This window comes from Vulpes lagopus, chromosome 18, assembly GCF_018345385.1.
Source record: "Vulpes lagopus strain Blue_001 chromosome 18, ASM1834538v1, whole genome shotgun sequence".
NCBI lineage: Eukaryota > Metazoa > Chordata > Mammalia > Carnivora > Canidae > Vulpes > Vulpes lagopus.
The window spans coordinates 25,970,454-25,988,741 of NC_054841.1; the positions used below are offsets into that span (position 1 = coordinate 25,970,454).

The 18,288-nt window shown below is 49.2% G+C and overlaps 1 protein-coding gene across 2 annotated transcripts in view; it reads left to right on the plus strand.

Annotated features, from left to right (window-relative positions):
- Positions 1-18,288, plus strand: part of NOL4L (nucleolar protein 4 like) — a 131,007-nt gene that overhangs the window by 56,196 nt on the left and 56,523 nt on the right. For both annotated transcript variants that reach the window (XR_005984412.1, XM_041732831.1), the window contains exon 4: positions 9,368-9,477. Coding sequence is in view for 1 of the 2 variants with exons in the window: in XM_041732831.1 (XP_041588765.1) it covers positions 9,368-9,477 (110 nt within the window). In the remaining variant the exon portion in view is untranslated. The remainder of the gene's footprint in view (positions 1-9,367; positions 9,478-18,288) is intronic.

The following is an 18,288-nucleotide window of genomic DNA, read 5'->3' on the forward strand; positions in this document are numbered from 1 at the left end:
CAAGGACCCCCACCTCAGTCTCCTCACTACCTCACCCTGAGTACCCCCAGAGGCCTCTGGTAAGTCTGGGGCCCATCTCTTTGCAGGTGGCTTTGGCACAGCCAGGTGGGCCAATACATTCTGCTGGTAGGGTTATAGCTCTGCCATGAGCCATGGTGCCCAGGTGGGCAATTTGTCAGGGCTCTTAGGCTGCTCCTGGGCATCAAGCCTGTAAAGATTGCTAAGTTGGTGGGTGTTTTGCCTGAGGATGGGAACAGACTCAGAATGAAGGGCAAGCTGGGCACTTGGGTGCTACCCAAGTGGCATCCACCGTTTCTGGAGAAGGAAAAATCAACAACAAAGCTCAGGGAGATGACGACAAAGACATTGGAGCATAGGTGTCAAGTGGGGTTTGTTTGTTTTTTCTCTCATTTTGGTGGTCTCTGATGCACGTGGGTGACTCTGATGCCAGCTGACTCACCAGATCCAGAAGCCTTCCTGTCCATGGGGTCCTTAGGCTACAGCTGCTTTGTCTGGTACAGTGGCTAGCTTCTAAGGCATGTGGGGCAGGAACGTGTGCCTCATACTTCATAAATGCTGAGGTCCTGTTTTAAGAGCAGAACCCCCCAAGACCACGCTGGGTGGGTTCGAACCACAGCTCTGCCACTCAGCAGCTTTGGGTCCTGAACAAGTGATTTCATCTCTCTGAGCCTCAGCCCCCTCATCTGTGGAGTGGAGTTAATCATGGTACCTACCTCAGAGGGCCGGTGAAGCTTAAGAGTTAATCCCTGTACCTGGCATGGGGCTCGCTGGCTGGAGGAGTGAGCTGGGGTTGTTACAGTTATCATAATCTCGATGGCTCCGAGGCCCCTGCCCCAGTTGGCCTGGCCCTGGCCATGTGGCTGCAACCCTGGTGCCTGCAAATAGGCCAGGAGGGCTTTCCCTGCTGCACCTCCACCCTGTCAGGGTCTGGGTCCCAGGGGCGTGTGCCCTGCTGGTGGTTGCCTGTCCCTTCCTGTTCTGTCCTAATTGTTTCCATAGCAACTGGCAGAGTCAGACACTGAAGCTCTAGCCTAGAGGAACAGGCAAGGCCAAGAGGGGCCGCATTTGTGGGCTGCTCTGGGGTGTCTGCAGGCTCCCTGTCTTCTGCTCCCTTGCTTTCTGCTGGTATGGAGGACATTCCTCACCTCCCCCACTCCTCAGTGAAGGCTGCAAGGTATCCGTCTCGAGGCTGCAGCTCCACTCCTCCTCATCTGTGGGCTTTGGCATGTCCAGGAGGGCGATGCTGAGCACAGCAGCAGCCTGTTTCTTCTCTGGGCTGCCACCACTATGCCCCCACCCCCAGGGAGGAGGAGGATGGGAGGGGGGTGGAGAAGGAGAGGGGGAGAGAGAGAGAGAGAATGTGAGCATTCACGCCAGCAGGGAGCCGCCTAGAATATAAACCAGCTCTGTGGGTTCTGTGCTAGAGCCTCTCTTTCCAGGGGTTTGCTCCAGGCAGGACAGAGAACAGGCAGCTGCATGGTATCCGTCCTTCAGAATGCTACTTCTCTGTCCACAGGAGAGCAGCTTCCCACACAAGGAGAGGAGGAGACACTGAGGGAGTAGGAGATAGTGTGGCCTATGGAAAAGTATAGGCGGGGGTGTGGGGGGCATCCAGTGGGCCTAGGTGGGGTGCCTGGACGTGGCTGAGTGTCCTGTGGTAGGTTGGGGACCTCTCTGCTCATACCAGCTTCTACGATCCTATGAGGTATCTCTCCCAGCTTGCCTGAGGAAATGGGGCACAGCCGAGTGTCATGGTGAAATCGGTGGTCCAAGCTCCACCAGAAGGCAGGAGAACTTATGTTATCATCACAGAAATGGGTGTGATGCCTGTCTCTTGGAGTTAAATTAAAGGAGGCCATTCTGTAGGGCGCCTGATGCAGCAGGCACCTGGGAAACTTCAGCCTGTTCCCTCGACCCTACGGCATTGTACCACCGTGTCCAGACACAAGAGTGCCAATGTTTGGGTGGCTCCACAGGGAGAGACCCGGTCAGTCACCCCACCTAGGTCAGCACCCCGGGTATACAATCTGGATGCTGGGCAAAAGGGAAGAGATTGTTTTCTGGAAGCTGCTAGTGGAGAGCCTGGGAGTCTAAAAGGCTCCCCTGTCTGCTTAATGGCCAGAGGCATTAGCTGCCTGGACTCCCATCGCCAGCTGGCAGGGTGTCCCTTCTCTTACCCCAGCTAAGAGCTTGCAGATCTGACCTCCTCCTGCCATGCTGGTCTCTCTGGACGTGGCCATACTGCTTGCTCCTTCATAGGCACCCCTGTCATGCTGGCTCTCCCCCTTCCCCACCCTGCCCAAGCCCCAGAAGCAGGCCTGTGTTCCTGTCCCAGGAAGGTGGGGCAGGAGGGGGACAGGGAACAGGATGGAGACTTCTCAAGGGGCTGTTGGGAAAGTGCCTGGCTTCCTGGCCTCGTGTTAAAAAGAAAGAAAGGAAGCAAAGCAGCCTCCCCTGCCCAGCAGTTTGTCCCCAGCAGAGCGTGGGGGCCTGGACAGTCCCGTGCCCTCCCCCAGCACTGGGAGCACAAACAAAGGAGGCTGCCGAGGATCAGGAAGTCCAAGGATGGGAAGTTCCAGGGCCTCCTGGCTCCACGCTCCTTTTCCACTACCCCTGAGTGAGACCAGGCATAGAGGGGACAGAGAGTGAGAACCAGCTGTGCCCTCAACCAGCCCCAGCTGCCGGGGAAGGGAGCCTCTGGGAAGGCACCTTCCAGTTTCCTTTGGTGTGACAAAATATTATTTGTATGGCAGCAAACCAGGAGTTAGCAGTGGGCAAACACATTATCTACCAAAGGAGACAGAATCGTCCACTCAGGTGGTATTTTCTTCTCAACCAGGCCCAGACTCCTCTGTGTGGTTCCAACCTGCTCTGTGCCTGGCCCCTCCAGATCCTTCCTTCCTGTCTTCCCACCATGTGACCCCATTCCAGCTGATTCCTTTGCCCCTGCAAAGGAATCTTTCCTGTGCTGGCCTGGTTGCTGGCCTCGCCTGACCCAGTTTTCATACTCACTTGCTGTGTGACATGGGGAGGGTGTCTGTAAAATGGGGGTATTAATACTAGTACCCACCACGTGGAGCAAGAGGGTCTGCGTGGAACTCCTAACCAGTGCTGAGTAGCTGTCAGCTACATGATTGAACGCTGTTCGGATCCTCTCGGCACAAAGCCGTCGGGAGCTACTCTAGAGCCCCCTGAGCCCTTCCTCCCCTGAGCTGTAATGGACTCACCATCAGTCCCACCCCGCTGAGTACCACACCTTCTCCCCACCCTGAACGCAGACACATCAGTGCTTCTTAAATACTCGGCTGGTCTACTGATTCACATCCCTGGGGAAGAGGCTTTCCATCACCATCTGAGCCAGCCCCAGGCCTCAGGTCTCTGTTTCCACATCTGAACACCACCACAGGCTGGCTGATCTCGTGGCTGCTCTGGGCCCCCACGATGCACACATCCTTCAACATCCAGCCCTGCCTGGGAGGCTTGCCACCAGCACCCGAGGCCACAGGGGTCTCTGGGCTGAGTTCTCCCATTCCGTATGTGAAAGCTCAGGAGAAATGCCCCCATGTGCTCCATCCGGAGGAGCAAGGGCCACTACCTCCACCGAAATTTGCCTCGATTGATGCATGCTGTGGGAACCCCACTGTGAAGGTCATCATTTGGCTTGGCCTGTGATGATTATTGATCACCACTGATTATTTCCTTTCTTTCTTTAAAGATTTTATTTATTTATTTGAGAAAGAGTATGTGTGAAAGAGAGTTTGGGGGCGGGTAGGAGCAGAGGCAGAGGGAGAAGCAGGCTCCCCGCTGAGAAGGGAGCCAGACATGGCACTCGATTCCAGGACCCTGGGATCATGACCTGAGCCGAAGGCAGATGCTTAACTGACTGAGCCACCCAGGTGCCCCTCACTGATTATTTTCAAGGCTGGTAAAACCAGGGCTAGCTGTTTAGGCAGGTCTCAGTTTTCCTTGGCAAAGGGTGTTGAAACATTTCTTTGAGTGGTCCCTCTGCCTCTGTCACCAGCAACCTGCAGGATCATAGTGGTTCTGTGACCCTCTCAAACTCCTCACTCCCCAGGGTGTCAGGTTATTTTTAGTGACTCGAGTGTGGTCCCTCTCTTGCTGACCACAACAGAGGCTGGCCTGTCTCAACAGAGCCCGGGGTCCATTTGTGCGTCCACCTTAGCTTCTGCGTGTCCTGGTATGTGTCTCGCCCGCAAGCGCATGACTCCGCAGAGCTCCTGCTTGGCCCCTGCTCCTCACCTCTTTCCTACCAAACCGATCTCCTGATGTGAGCCACTTATCACCTCCAGAACCATGGGCCTCCTGACTGCTGAGAACCCTGCCTGCCTCTCTCCTTGCCTTGGTCCCACAGCCAGCTCCCTGGCACCTTCCCTCACCTAGAATGCCCCCTGCTCACCGTGGTCCTGCCTCCCCGCCAAAACTCGCACCTCTGGAGGCACAGGTTGCTAGCATTTCGCTGCACCTGGATCTCTGATGGATTTGTGTGTGTGTGTGTGTGCGCACAGGGTGTCCTGGCTCCTCCTCTTGAGCCCCCCCAGCTTGCTTCTGGCCACTTTTTTTTAAATTTTTTTTTTTTTTTTTTTTATTTATTTATGATAGTCACAGAGAGAGAGAGAGAGGCAGAGACACAGGCGGAGGGAGAAGCAGGCTCCATGCACCGGGAGCCTGACGTGGGATTCGATCCCGGTTCTCCAGGATCGCGCCCTGGGCCAAAGGCAGGCGCCAAACCGCTGCGCCACCCAGGGATCCCTAAATTATTTTTTTAAATTGGAGTTTGATTTGCTAACATATAGCATAACACCCAGTGCTTATCCCGTCAAGTGCCCCCCTCAGTGCCTGTCACCCAGTCACCCCCACCCCCTGCCCACCTCCCTTTCCACCACCCCTTGTTCGTTTCCCAGAGTTAGGAGTCTCTCATGTTCTGTCTCCCTCACTGATATTTCCCACTCATGTTTTCTCCTTTTCCCTCTAATCCCTTTCACTATTATTTATATTCCCCGAATGAATGAGACCATACACTGTTTGTCCTTCTCCGATTGACTTACTTCACTCAGCATAATACCCTCCAGTTCCATCCACGTCAAAGCAAATGGTGGGAATTCATCGTTTCTAATGGCTGAGTAATATTCCATTGTATACATAGACCACAGCTTCTTTATCCATTCATCTTTCGATGGATACCGAGGCTCCTTCCACAGTTTGGCTATTGTGGACATTGCTGCTATGAACATCGGGGTGCAGGTGTCCCGGCGTTTCACGTGCAGGTGATTTCTGAGCTGTGGACATGCTGGGGAGGGAGCAGCCTCCTCCCTCTTCCTCAGAGTACTGTCCTAGCCATTGCTCCCCCCCCCCCCAGCCAAGCCAAGCTGTACCTGGCTTTATTAAAAATGCCTTCTCATAAGCAGTCATGGTATTGTAGGCAGGCCAGGGGTGTCCATCGGTAAAAGGAACACAGTGCCTGGCCTCGCTGGATGACCGAACATGGAGAATGGGCATGACGCCGGATGAGCTCTTCCTTTGCTGCTCTGACCAGCCATCCTTAGGGGACGAGGGTGGCCCTGCTCACAACTCTTCACCAGATAACCATGTCTTTGAGGAAATGAAACAGAAATGGCAGAATTTTCTGTCTGAAGACCCAGGATCTGAAAACAGGAACCATGGCTCATCTGAGTGTCTCAGGGTGGTTGCTCAAATGTCTACCTCACGTAGTGCTCCCAACCCCGTGGAGCCGGGGTGGGTGGGGAGGCACGGGTCCCAGCACGCTCCCGGGGGTCAGGAGGTCAAGTCTGGGCTGAGGGCGAGGCGGCAAGAAGAGGACCCAAGGACGCTGAAACCAATTTTAGTTGCCTTACAGCGCCAGGTGCCCGAACAAAGGTGCCAATGTGCAGCCTGTATCAGAACCCTCTGCCACAGAACCAAGAGGAAACCTCTAGAAAAAAAGATTTTTTTTTTTTGGCCCATTTTAAGCCAGTGTCTGAGATACAGTAGTGACATTTAGTTCTTCTTTGAAGAAAAAAATCTTCCTTGAAGAACGCAAAAAAGTCTGAGTGTGACAACACAGCTTTTTAAAAAGTAAAACATAGTTCTGCATTTTTATACAGCTCGTTAAGAAATGTTATTCAAGGGGATCCCTGGGTGGCTCAGCGGTTGAGCACCCCCTTCCGCTCAGGGTGTGGTCCTGGAGTCCTGGGATCGAGTCCTACCTCAGGCTCCCTGCATGGAGCCTGCTTCTCCCTCTGCCTCTCTCTCTGCCTCTCTCTCTGTGTCTCTCGTGAATAAATAAAATCTTTTTTAAAAAAAGAAATATTATTCAAGCTGTATGATCACCAGAAGTATGCCACCTCCAAAGGACACCCGTCATCCCCAAGACCCGTCTATATGGACTCCATTTTCTGCAGGGCTGTTTTCTCTGTATCAAGCAGAGACTCCCTTGCCCCTTTGGGTAGCTTCACCCTCTTATTTGCAGGGGAGTTTATTCCTTTATTGTTAAAATATTCATAACATAGAGCTTGTTGTTTCAATCATTTTTTTAAGTGTGCATTCAATGGCATTGATTATAGTCACACCATTGGGCAACCATCACCACTCTGTGTTTCCAAAACGTTTTCACCACCCCAAACAGAAACCATGTACCCATGAGGCAATAACTTCCCCTTCCCAACCCCTAGTCCCTAATAACATCTGTTCTACCTCTGTCTCAATTTGTGGGCCTACTCTAGGTATTCCATTTAAGTGAAATCATATAGCATTTACCATTTTGTGTCTGGCTTCTTTCACTCAGGTGTTTTCAAGGTTGCAGGGACCTTCCTGGCCTGGACTCCAGTTCCTCCACTATGGCCCCAGTACCCACTTGGCCTTTAGCTCGTCTTTCCAGCACAGCGGTGATGATGGAGGGTAGGCTCTGGCCAGTCCAAAATAGCTCCGGTCCAGAAATCCTCCTCCTCACACTGCTCAAATCCCAGCCCATGAACAGAACTAGGCACCAAAGGGAGCTTTGGAGGCAGAAAGAGGAGGCTAGAGAATGGGTAACCAGAACTATTCCCCAGGGAGAGGGTAAAGCAGGGTCAAGTGACTAACTGGCCAAATGAGGCCCCACTTAGTGTGACAGGTCCCAGCAGGTGACTCCAGGGCTTTGAGATTGGTCATAGCAGGAGGCATCTGAAGGGGAAGCTAGACTGGGGAGGGGGGTGACAGGCTCCCTTTCAGTCGTGCTCCCCATCTTCCTTGATTTACTCCTGTGCCATTTTAGTCTGTCCACCTGAGCACCCAGAGCGGCACCTAAGATGCAGAACACAGAGGCTGGGTGGTGTCCACTGCGGCAGCCCCCGCAGAAGGCAGCTTAGCCAAAGATTTTTAAGAGTCATGAACAGGGATGCCTGGGTGGCTGTTTGGTACCTGCCTGCGGCCAAGGGCGTGATCCTGGAGATCCAGGATCGAGTCCCATATCATATCGGGCTGCCTGCATGGAGCCTGCTTCTCCCTCTGCCTGTGTCTGCCTCTCCCTGTGTCTTTCATGAATAAATAAATAAATCGCTAAAAAGAAAAGGGGGGGGGGAATCCCTGGGTGGCTCAGTGGTTTAGCGCTTGCCTTTGGCCCAGGGTGTGATCCTGGAGTCCCAGGATCGAGTCCCACATTGGGCTCCCTGCATGGAGCCTGCTTCTCCCTCTGTGTCTCTGCCTCTCTCTCTCTCTCTCCCTCTCTCTGTCTCTCATGAATAAATAAATAAAATCTTAAAAAAAAAAAAAAAAGAGTCACGGAACAGTCCTACTCTTTGACCCACGAATTCTGGTTTTTGGGGTATTCTAAAAAGGACACAATCAGGGGTGCCTGGGTGGCTCAGTCGATTAAGTGTCCAACTCTTGGTCTCAGCTCAGGTCATAATCTTGGGGTTGTGAGACCGAGCCCCACATTGGGCTCTGCACTCAGCATGGAGTCTGCTTGAGATTCTCTCTCTCTCCTTCTGCCTCTGCCCTCCCCTGGCTTGCATGTGCACACTATAAATAAATAAATAAATAAATAAATAAATAAATAAATAAATAAATAAATTCTTTTAAAAAATACAGTCAGAATTACGTACCAATATTCACACATGAAGATGTTTTCTGTAGTATTGTTCATAGAAGCTCCCAATAGGAAACAACCTAAGTAGCCAATCGTAGATGAATGACTTAAGTAACTTGTGATAAAATAGTACACAGGTATAAAAATGCTGTTTGCAAAAAAACAAGATTTTTGACGGTGGGAGAAATGACGATGATGATGTTAAGCAAAAAAAACCAAAACAAAACATTTTTTTTTAATTTTTTTTTATTTTTATTTATTTATGATAGTCACAGAGAGAGAGAGAGAGAGGCAGAGACACAGGCAGAGGGAGAAGCAGGCTCCATGCACCGGGAGCCAGACGTGGGATTCGATCCCGGGTCTCCAGGATCGCGCCCTGGGCCAAAGGCAGGCGCTAAACCACTGCGCCACCCAGGGATCCCAAAACAAAACATTTTTTTAAGTGGACTACATAATTTTCTGTATGCATTTTAATATCAAGTACACAAAAAAGAGAAATCACAGGGAAAAAAACAACAGAAGCATATGCCAAGCAGCTTGGTGCAGTTATTGGGGTTTTTCTTCTTTACATCTCTCCACACTTAGCAAATGCTCTAGAAAAGGAACATGCATTACTTTGATCTTCAGGACAAGAAAGCAATAAATGGGAGGAACAGGCCTCCTCTCTACATAATTAAGAAGGGACGAGAATTTGGGAGGCAGGTACTGGAGGCCTGGCCTAGACCCGCAAGCCATATGGCGCCTGACCATGCTTTTGGGAGATACTATGGGGGTGGGAGATGGGGTCAGGTGGTCGCGGCCCGTGGGCACCCAGGAAGCTGGCTTAGACCAGGGTTGGAAACATACATGCCTCTGAGGGCCTAGCAGGTCTCATAATCAAGTGAAAATGTGCATAGGAAATGGTGGGGACGATGGCAAAACGGAGAGCTCACACCCTGTCTGAAATAAGGGGCTGCTGCAAAGCTGCAGCAGTGGTTGGCCATGTGGGGAAGGTGAGCCCTGGGTGACTGGAACTTCCATTTCTCAAAGAGGCCAGATAGTCCTGATCTTTAACATCTGAACTCTTACTAAACACTGGCACCCAACCCAAACCCATTTTCAGCACCCACCAGCCAGATGTGGATGGTGAGCCGCCAGCTTGTGAGGTCCAGCCCATCTTTGTTCTCCTCAGGCTGTGTTCTCCGTGTGGGTAACAGGCTGTGGTGCCTGCCAGGGGGCCCAGGGCACAGACTGAAAATGGCCTCCTTTTGTTCTTTCTGCCAGAAAATGAACCTCCCTCTCCCCTGGTCTCCGGGATCATCGATTACAACATGCCCCTCACCTCCACGTACCTGAAGCAGATGAAGTTGCGGGTGATGAACTCCCAGGAACAGGTAAGGCGTCCGTCTCTCCTTGCCCTGCCTGGGAGCGTCCTAACCGGCCTGGATGCAGCTGGTTCCTTCTAAGACGTGGGGCCCACGGCGTGTGTAAATACACTGGAAATCAAAGAGGCCCTTATCTGGTGATCTGGGCTCACAGTCCAGGCTAAGGGTGGGGGGGGAAAGAATGTGTTCCTAGTTAGGGGTCTGCTGGGCAGACAGGCCTGCCAGGTCTTCAGTGAAACCCAGGAAGCTCAGGCTTCACAGAACTTTCCCCAAGGGCAGGGGCCAGGGAGGGGGTGTGCCCAAGCCATAGACGTTGGCTCTTAGGTTGCTCTCTCTCTGCTTTGCCCTTTGTCTGCAATGTCACTCATCTCCTTTCCCCGGGGAAGTGAGAGAGGGCCCCTGGCTGCTCGCCTATGGCCTCTGTCACTCTGGGGGCCCAAACAGGCCACAGGGATGGGCCTGGGAGGGTGGCCTGTGTAAGATAAGGCCCTGGGGCTCCCTGGTTGTCCCAAGACTCCCCAGCTGTAGATTGCCAAGTGCTGTCAGGCACCATGGAAACAGGCTATGAAAAGAAAATCACTCTTGTCTGCCTCCCCACGCAGTCTACCTTCTAGCCCTTTGCAAAGTGGTAGCATGATTGTCCTTCAAGGGGGGACTAGGTGAATGCCACCCCCGCCCTCCACTACCACCCAAAACCAGGGTAATAATTTCTCACCTTCCAATTTTCTAATCTGTTGTGACATATGAATCTACCTTTGTAGATATCTGTCTTTGAGGCCTACCTAGAGGAGTGGGTCTCCCCTCTCCACATCGCCCGACTGAAAGTCTGACTTCCAGCCCTGGGTGCAGTGTCCCACATACTGCTGGTCTCCTTGACAACCCAAGCACGCGTTCGCAGATTGGTGCTTTCTCCACAGCCAGCTCCAAGGCCATATAACAGGACACGTTCAGGTAGCATCTGGGGCTGTGGCACCCAATTTGAGGATTTGAGCTGGCTGGCTTGAACGTGCCACATCTGCCTTCCTCTAAGGAGGAATGGTGTGCCCTCCCGTCCCCATACTATGCCCAACCCCTAACGGTTGGACGAGATAAGCTTTGTTCTCAGCGGTAGAGTTGTTTGTGTCTGTGCCTCCTGCATCTTCTCACCTGAGATGGTCTGTTCTATGATGGTTACATCCCTAAGAAACTTCATGTGATCGAAAATAGTGCGTATGGGGCAAATGGTCGGGGGGGTTTCTAACAGAATGGTAAGATTGTTTCCGTGCAGGAACGTCAGTAATAAGGATGGTGCTTTGGTTACTAGTCATAAAATCTAAACACCACTGTGCATGTTCCGCATGAGATCTCTGACTCCTGTTCAAGAGTAATTTCTTTTCCTAGAACCATCTACACTGTCATGAGCACTTGGCTTCTCACACATTCTCATCACCATTCTCATCTGTCACCATAAAGTGTGGAGCCATTTGAACAACTTGTAGTACAGCCTCACGGCTCTTTCTTTCCTACAAAACGGTTCTAGATCTAGATCTCCACCAGAACCAGTAGCGGTCAGTGTAGCCCATGGATCCTGTTCTATTTTGTCTTGTTATACAAATTCTTACTGTCTGTGGGGAATTAAAACTATTGGTTAGGTACATTTGCAAGAATTCAATCATTCAACAAATATTTATGGAGCCCTACTCCATGAGCCAGGCTGTAGGGATGATCAAGTCTTAGGAACAACTGTTACTAGTTATGATTTGGGAGAAACAAACACTAATAAAAAAAATCACACACCAATGCCCAGCTCAGGGCAGGTAGCGATAAACATTTGGGGGAAAGATTAGTCAGTCATCACAGCGCAGCTGTGACAAGTGCCATGCGGGAGGACACATGGTGCTGTGAGTACTCTTAGGTGAGCATGAGGGGTGAATCAAAGCAGGGCTTTGTCTCAGAAAGGGATGCCTGAGCCAAGATGGAGGTCGGAGGGAAGAACTCTAGGCTAAGGAAACAGCTTGTGCAAAGCCCCTGCGCCTTGAGGGAGGACAGTACCCATGACCCAGAATCTGAGAGGCTAATATGGCTGCTGCAGAGAGTATGAGATACTCATACTTACTGAAGAAAAAGGGAGAAGACACATGTGTTGGGCAAAGAAGCACTTGATGGGTATCTGAATGAACCGAAATTCATGAAACAAGATAGATGAATTACCCCAGTGAGGTTTAGGCTACTCACAAAGGAAAGGTGGATTGTGGGAAGGTGTTTCTCCCCAGGATGTTCTGAGAGTCCAGCTGGGGCTGAAGTTGAGAGCAGGTGTCTCAGAGTCAACCATGTATTCCTCGCCTTCATTGGTACTTCCCCAGGTGGGGGCCCTCGGACAGTCTCTGATGTTCTCCCTCATGCTGCAGGAGATTACAGGTGCACACCTTCCTGGCAACACTGGGCAGGAGAAAGAACATGGCACCTTGCACACTATGGCCTTTCATCTGCCAGGCTCCAGCACTTGCCACATAGCAGTGAGTTCTCTAGGCCTTGGTCTCTCAGGCAGTGTGTTCTTTTTTTTTTTTTTTTTTTTTTTTTTTATTAATGAGAGACACAGAGATCAGCAGAGACATAGGCAGAGGGAGAAGCAAGCTCCCTGTGGGGAGCTCAATGTGGGACTCAATCCCAAGACCCTGGGATCACACCCTGATCCAAAGGCAGACACTCGACCACTGAGCCACCCAGGTGCCCACAGGCAGTGTGTTCTACAGCTGGGCATAAGAAATTGCATTGCTCATTAGATTATTTATCTGCAGGCGCAAGGAAGGGCCAAGGACCCAGAAGTCTTTGATTCTTCAGCTTGAGTTGAAACTAAAAATACATATATTTGAATTGGTAGCTTCTTTCCTGTAGGGAAGTCAGAGTTGGGCTCCCCTTGGGGTCAGTGAATGGCCCGTTGTACAAATGCAGCCAGGGGCCTGGCTCTGCCACTGTCAAATCTCATGTGCTGACAAGGCTCTGAAAGCAGCTTCATTCCCCGAAGCATCCCTCTGACCCCGAAATGCTGACAGAGGACACCTATAGTGTTTGCAAATCACTCATGCAGGCCATATGGAAAATAAACCCAATTCTAAAGTAACAGGAGCTGGGATAGGTGATATTTTATTATACTTATTAATTTATATCTAAAAACTCTGGGGGAGAAAAATCCCAATAATTCAGTTTTTTCAGGATTAGATATCCAGGGGACAAATAATAAGGCAAATAGACATGTTTCTCTCACTTTGCTTTATTTTTGTTTTTAAAGATTTTATTTATTCATGAGAGACAGAGAGAGAGAGAGGCAGACACATAGGCAGAGGAAAAAGCAGGCTCCCTGCAGGGAACCTGATCAGGACTCGATTCCAGGACCCTGGAATCATGCCCTGGGCCAAAGGCAAATGCTGAACCATTCAGCCACCCAGGTGCCCCCCCCCACACACACACACACTTTTCTTTGAGCAGACAATGAACAGGTGGTGGGGCTTACTTGTAAACTGGACAGAACCATGTTACTTGTTGTCCAATTATGTCAAATTAATATGTGGGGAAATGGGCCCTTCTCCACAGAGGATATTAGGTAATATGAAAATCTAATAACACTATTCACACAAAGAAAAAAAGATTCTTCTTGAGGGCTGATTCAATACAGCAAATATTTATGGTGTCCTCAATATGCAAGACATTTGGGAGTCAGATGCCAGCCTCCCAGGACCTCCATCCTAAGACACAGAGACCAGGAACTATCATTGTAGTGGCCACATTGAGCCAAAAATAGGGGAGTGTAGTCTGATAAATTCTCTTTTCCCCCTTACTTGGGAAAATTCTCATAAAGACATAAAACTGAAATTACATTTAGTTGTACTGAGGAATGTATGAGGAATACATTTTTTCGTAGGCGGCAAGGCAGGAAGGTTTCATGAATCGTGGACTGTCTTGGAGAATGCTCTGTAGCATTCTCTGATAAGATGAGGCCCCAGGGAGGGATGCCACACTCGTAGGGCTGGGGCAGCTGGTAAATGCCATCTACAATGTCTGATCTGGCAAATCCCCTTTTAGGGCTGTGTGCAAGATGCACCAAAGAGGAGCACTAGGGTCTCTTCTGCACATGGCCACTGGTTCTCTATTCTGTGTAACTTGGTTTTCTTTCATATATATATTTTTTAATTACACAGGTAACACCTGGCCTCAATAGCCAAAAGCAAAAGCCTGGTGATAAAAATCGCCATCATCCCACCACTCAGGTCACTGAATATTTTGGGGTCCAGTCTTCCAGACTATTGAATAGAAAGAGGATTTTTTTGCTCTACAAACCACATTCTTTGCTTTTCCAATGCTGATTTTCTTTTTTTTGTTTTTTAAGATTTGATTTATTTATTCATGAGAGACACAGAGAGAGGGAGAGAGAGGCAGAGACATGTAAGAGGGAGAAGCAGGCTCCATGCAGGGAGCCCAATGTGGGACTCGATCCCGGGACTCCAGGATCACGCCCTGGGCTGAAGGTGGTACTAAACCGCTGAGCCACCCGGGCTGCTCCCAATGCTGATTTTCCATATTATCAGAGCCCTCCAGAGGGAGTTTGCCCTCTGGGCCTAGATGTTTCCACCTACCACATAAGCTGGTTATGTAATTTTCCTATCATTCACTTTCTCCTTCACCCATGTCTATCACCTACCCACCCACCCATCTACCTATCCATCTGTCCATCCATCCATCCATCCCTCTATCCATCCTTCTATCCATTGCTCACCATAGCCAGGCATGGTTGCAGGTCCTAAGGAGATAGTAGTGAACAGAAGTGAGTCTATGCCCTGCTGGCTCTCACAATTCAGTGAGAGAGACAAGGAAAACTGAAATCAATATTCTGGGGCCTTAAAAGAGGAACAGAAGAAAGACAAGAGAGTGAGCTGGGTGGGCACTGTTGTAGGCACTAGATTATCACTCACTAGGCACCTGTTCTGGGGTGCCTGGGTGGCTTGTTGGGTAAGCATCCAACTCTTAGTCTTGGCTCAGGTTGTGATTGCAGGGTCCTGAGATCGAGCCCCATGTGGGGCTCTGCACCAGACATAGAGCTTGGTTAAGATTCTCTTCCTCTCCCTCAGCCTCTCCCCACTTTCCCTCAAACAAACAAACAATTAGGTACCTGTTCAGCGTGGAACACTTCACACCCTTCAGCCCTTGCCCTCACAGCTCTGCAAGGTCCCATGATTATCCTCATTTTGCAGATCCCATAGCTGAGTCTCAGCAAAGTTCAGCATTTGCTCAAGGTCACACAACCACTGACAGGAATGAAACTCAGATTTCTTCCTTCTTTGGACCTGTGCACCCGCCAGGGCCCCAAGCCCTGCTTCTCTCCACACTTACTGAATGACAATGTGCTGATTCGAATCTGAAGCAGATATGCAGCACATGAGGTTGGTGGAGGGAAGATGTCCTTGGCAGAGATGCTGACAGAGCACATCAAGGGTTTTGTTTGGCCTGGGAACTGGGATCTGCCTTAAATATATGATGCTTAAGGAAATACCACGAGAGGAATTTGGCAGGGGGCTGGGGTTGGAAGGGAGGTCACCCCTACCTTGTGAATGCTCAGTTATCTTCAGGGGTACATATGTAATTTAATTTGATATAATGCACATTATGGGTGATGCTATCCTGATCTGTCCTAAGATCCCCATATTTGAACCAAGACCCTAATATAGAAATCACATCCAGATCTGGAAGGAGAGAGACAAACTATCTGTATTCTTTCCCCTGACATGTACTTCCATGTTATAGATATGGAGGCTAAGCCCCTTGGATCTACTGTTTTTTGGTTCCCAGAAGCCCTCAGTTCCTTTGCTCTGACCAGAGCATCTTCTTGGGCCTCCCCCTTCCCCAGTGCCTCAAGTAGTGCTAATGTCCTGCTAATGGTTCTAGTGGTTCTCCCACCAGCATGTGAAGTGGTGCTGCTCCTCTGTTTAAGCCCCACTGATGGAAGCTTTTACCGGGCTCCATTAACCTCTGCCTCCCTCTCTACTGCCTCTCTCCTGGCCCAGAGTTTTCCTTGGGTAGGAGAGGAGTGGGGGGAGTGTTCTCCTCTCTCCAGACACATGTGGGGCCTGCAAAGTCTGTAGCCCCTGCCTAGAGCCTCTGGGGTCTCCAGAGGTTGGGCCCTCATGCTCTTTGCAACCACACCTTGCAGCCAGCCAATGTGGAGCAGGACTATTCTTTTTTTTTTTTTTTTTTTTTTGGAGCAGGACTATTCTTAGCCAGGATGCCAGCGCATCCACCTAAGCAAAGACCCTAGAGGCAGGCTGACAGTACCAGTTCCACTACCTACCAACTATGTGACTTGGGGCAAATTGCTTCATTCTCTGTGCTTTATTACTCGAGAGTAATAATAATACACCTAACTCATAGAGTTATTCCAAGAGTTGAATGATGCAAAGCAGCTCAGTACTTAGCACAATGCCTGGCACATTAAAAGCATGGGGGAAATCTCAGTGACCCTCCTGCTGTTATGTACCTGGTATCTAATAGAGACAGGGAATGAATAACCTTGTACAAGAGACCAGCCAAAGCTCTCAAGGAGCTTTTCTTAGTAGATGGGACAGCAGCCATGGAACTGTGACCCAGACAGAAAATGGAGGCAAAAAGGGTCCCGGACCCTGTCAGATGATGTAGGGGACACTTGCTTATTTTTAAAGGAGATTTGGACTCACATTGTAAACCCCCTGCACAAAGAGGGCCCATGTGAGAACAGTTGAGAGGTGACATCTCTAGGAGGACCTGAGCTGGTGAAGACCAGAGCCAGTTTGGAGAAAGGAGGAGGAAGAAAGATGAGGTGGAGGAGGAGGCACAGAGCATGGGCCTTTCTTGGCAGTGAGGCCACATACGAGCCCTTTCCTCAGTCAGCACTGGGGAGCTAAGCAAGGATTTGGGCAGGAAATGAGCCTAATCCAAGTGTGGAACTTTCTCAGGTTCCAGTCTCCCTAAGTACAGGAGGAAATAAGCCCACTCCAGAAATCTCTCCACATTCACTTATTTTTTAAAGATTGTGATAAAACATTTGTAATATAAAATTTGCCATTTTAGCCTTTTTTTTTTCATTTTAACCATTTTTAAAGTTTATTTATATTTTTTAGCAATCTCTACACCCAACATGGGGCATAAACTCACAACCCTGAGATCAAGAGTCACATACTTTTCAGACTGAGCCAGCCAGGCACCCTACCATTTTAACCATTTTATTTATTTTTATTTTTTATTTTTAAAAAGATTTTATTTATTTACTCATTTTAACCATTTTAAAGTAGACCATTTGGGGACGACTGGGTGGCTCAGTCAGTTAAGGGTCTACCTTCAGCTCAGGTCATGATCCTGGAGTCGGGGGATTGAGCCCCACATTGGGCTCCTGGCTCAGCAGGAAGTCTGCTTCTTCCTCTGCCCCTCCCCCTGCTTGTGCACTCACTCTCTCTCCCTCTCAAATAAATAAATAAAATCTTCTTTTATTTTTTTTAAGATTTTATTTATTTATTCATGAGAGACACAGAGAGGCAGAGACAGAAGGAGAAGCAGGCTCTATGCAGGGAGCCCGATGTGGGATTTGATCCTGGGATCATGCCCTGAGCCAAAGGCAGATGCTCAACCACTGAGCCACCCAGGGGTCCCTAGAATCTTCTTTTTAAAAAAGTAGACCATTCAGTGGCATTAAATACATTCACAATATTGAGCAACCATCACCACTATCTCCAAAATTTTTCATCACTCCAAACAGAATCTCTGTAGCCATTAAGCAGTAGCTCCCATTCTCTCCTTCTCCAGCCCCTGGTAGCCACTGTCTTACTTTCTGTCTCTGTAAATGTGATTATCTAGGGACCTCATATAAGCGGAATCACATATTTGTCCTGTGTCTGGCTCATTCACTTAGTGTAACATGTTCAAAGTTCAGTTGTGTTGTAGCAGAACTTCATTCCTTTTTATGGCTGAATAATATTCCATCACTTGCTAGGCCACATCTTATTTATCCCTTCACCCTTTTGGGTTGTTTCTTCTTTTTGGCTAACTGCATTCACTTTTTAATCTTTTAGACCAGGTTGTGGGACAGGGAAGAATTAAAGCAGGGCTCTGTTTCTTCTCTCTCTAAGTCCTTGCCCCTCTTTTTAGCTTTCACTCTCAACCTCAGAAGGACCCCAATAAATGGATAGACCCAAAGCAGACAATGAGAGGCTGTCACTTAACCTAAACAGTGCCTGACTCACAAGGGGAAGCCGTAGGCACTGCCTCTGATACCCAGATTTAAGAGCTTGATAACAATAATGATCTCCAGGGAACCTGGCTGCCTCGGTCCAAATACCGGGTGACTCTTGATTTTGGGATTGTGAGTTTGAGCCCCACATTGGGTATACAGATTACTTCAAAAAAATAAAAATCTTTAAAAGCAAAATAAAATGAAACAATAATATTTTCCTCCTTCCCCTTCCTCAGGCTGCACAGCAGCCCAGGCAAGGTGTGAGCTCAGAGGAGAAATAACAAAAAGGAAATGTTTCCATGTCCCCTGTTATGGTTCATTGTATGTAACCTTTGATGGTCTCTTAAGGAAGCAGAGGTTCTGATGTATTTTTTAAAAATTAAACAGTAATCTCCATGGAATAGAAATAAAATTTAAAATTTTAAATCCCAAGAAAAAAAATAAAGAAACAAAACCTGATCAATGCAGCAAGAGTAATTAAATGAGGGAATTAAAGAAGAAACAACCAAAAAGATATATGATAAACAGAAAACATAAATAAGCGAACAGGAACAAAACTAAGTACCAGTAAATTGCAGTAAATGTAAATG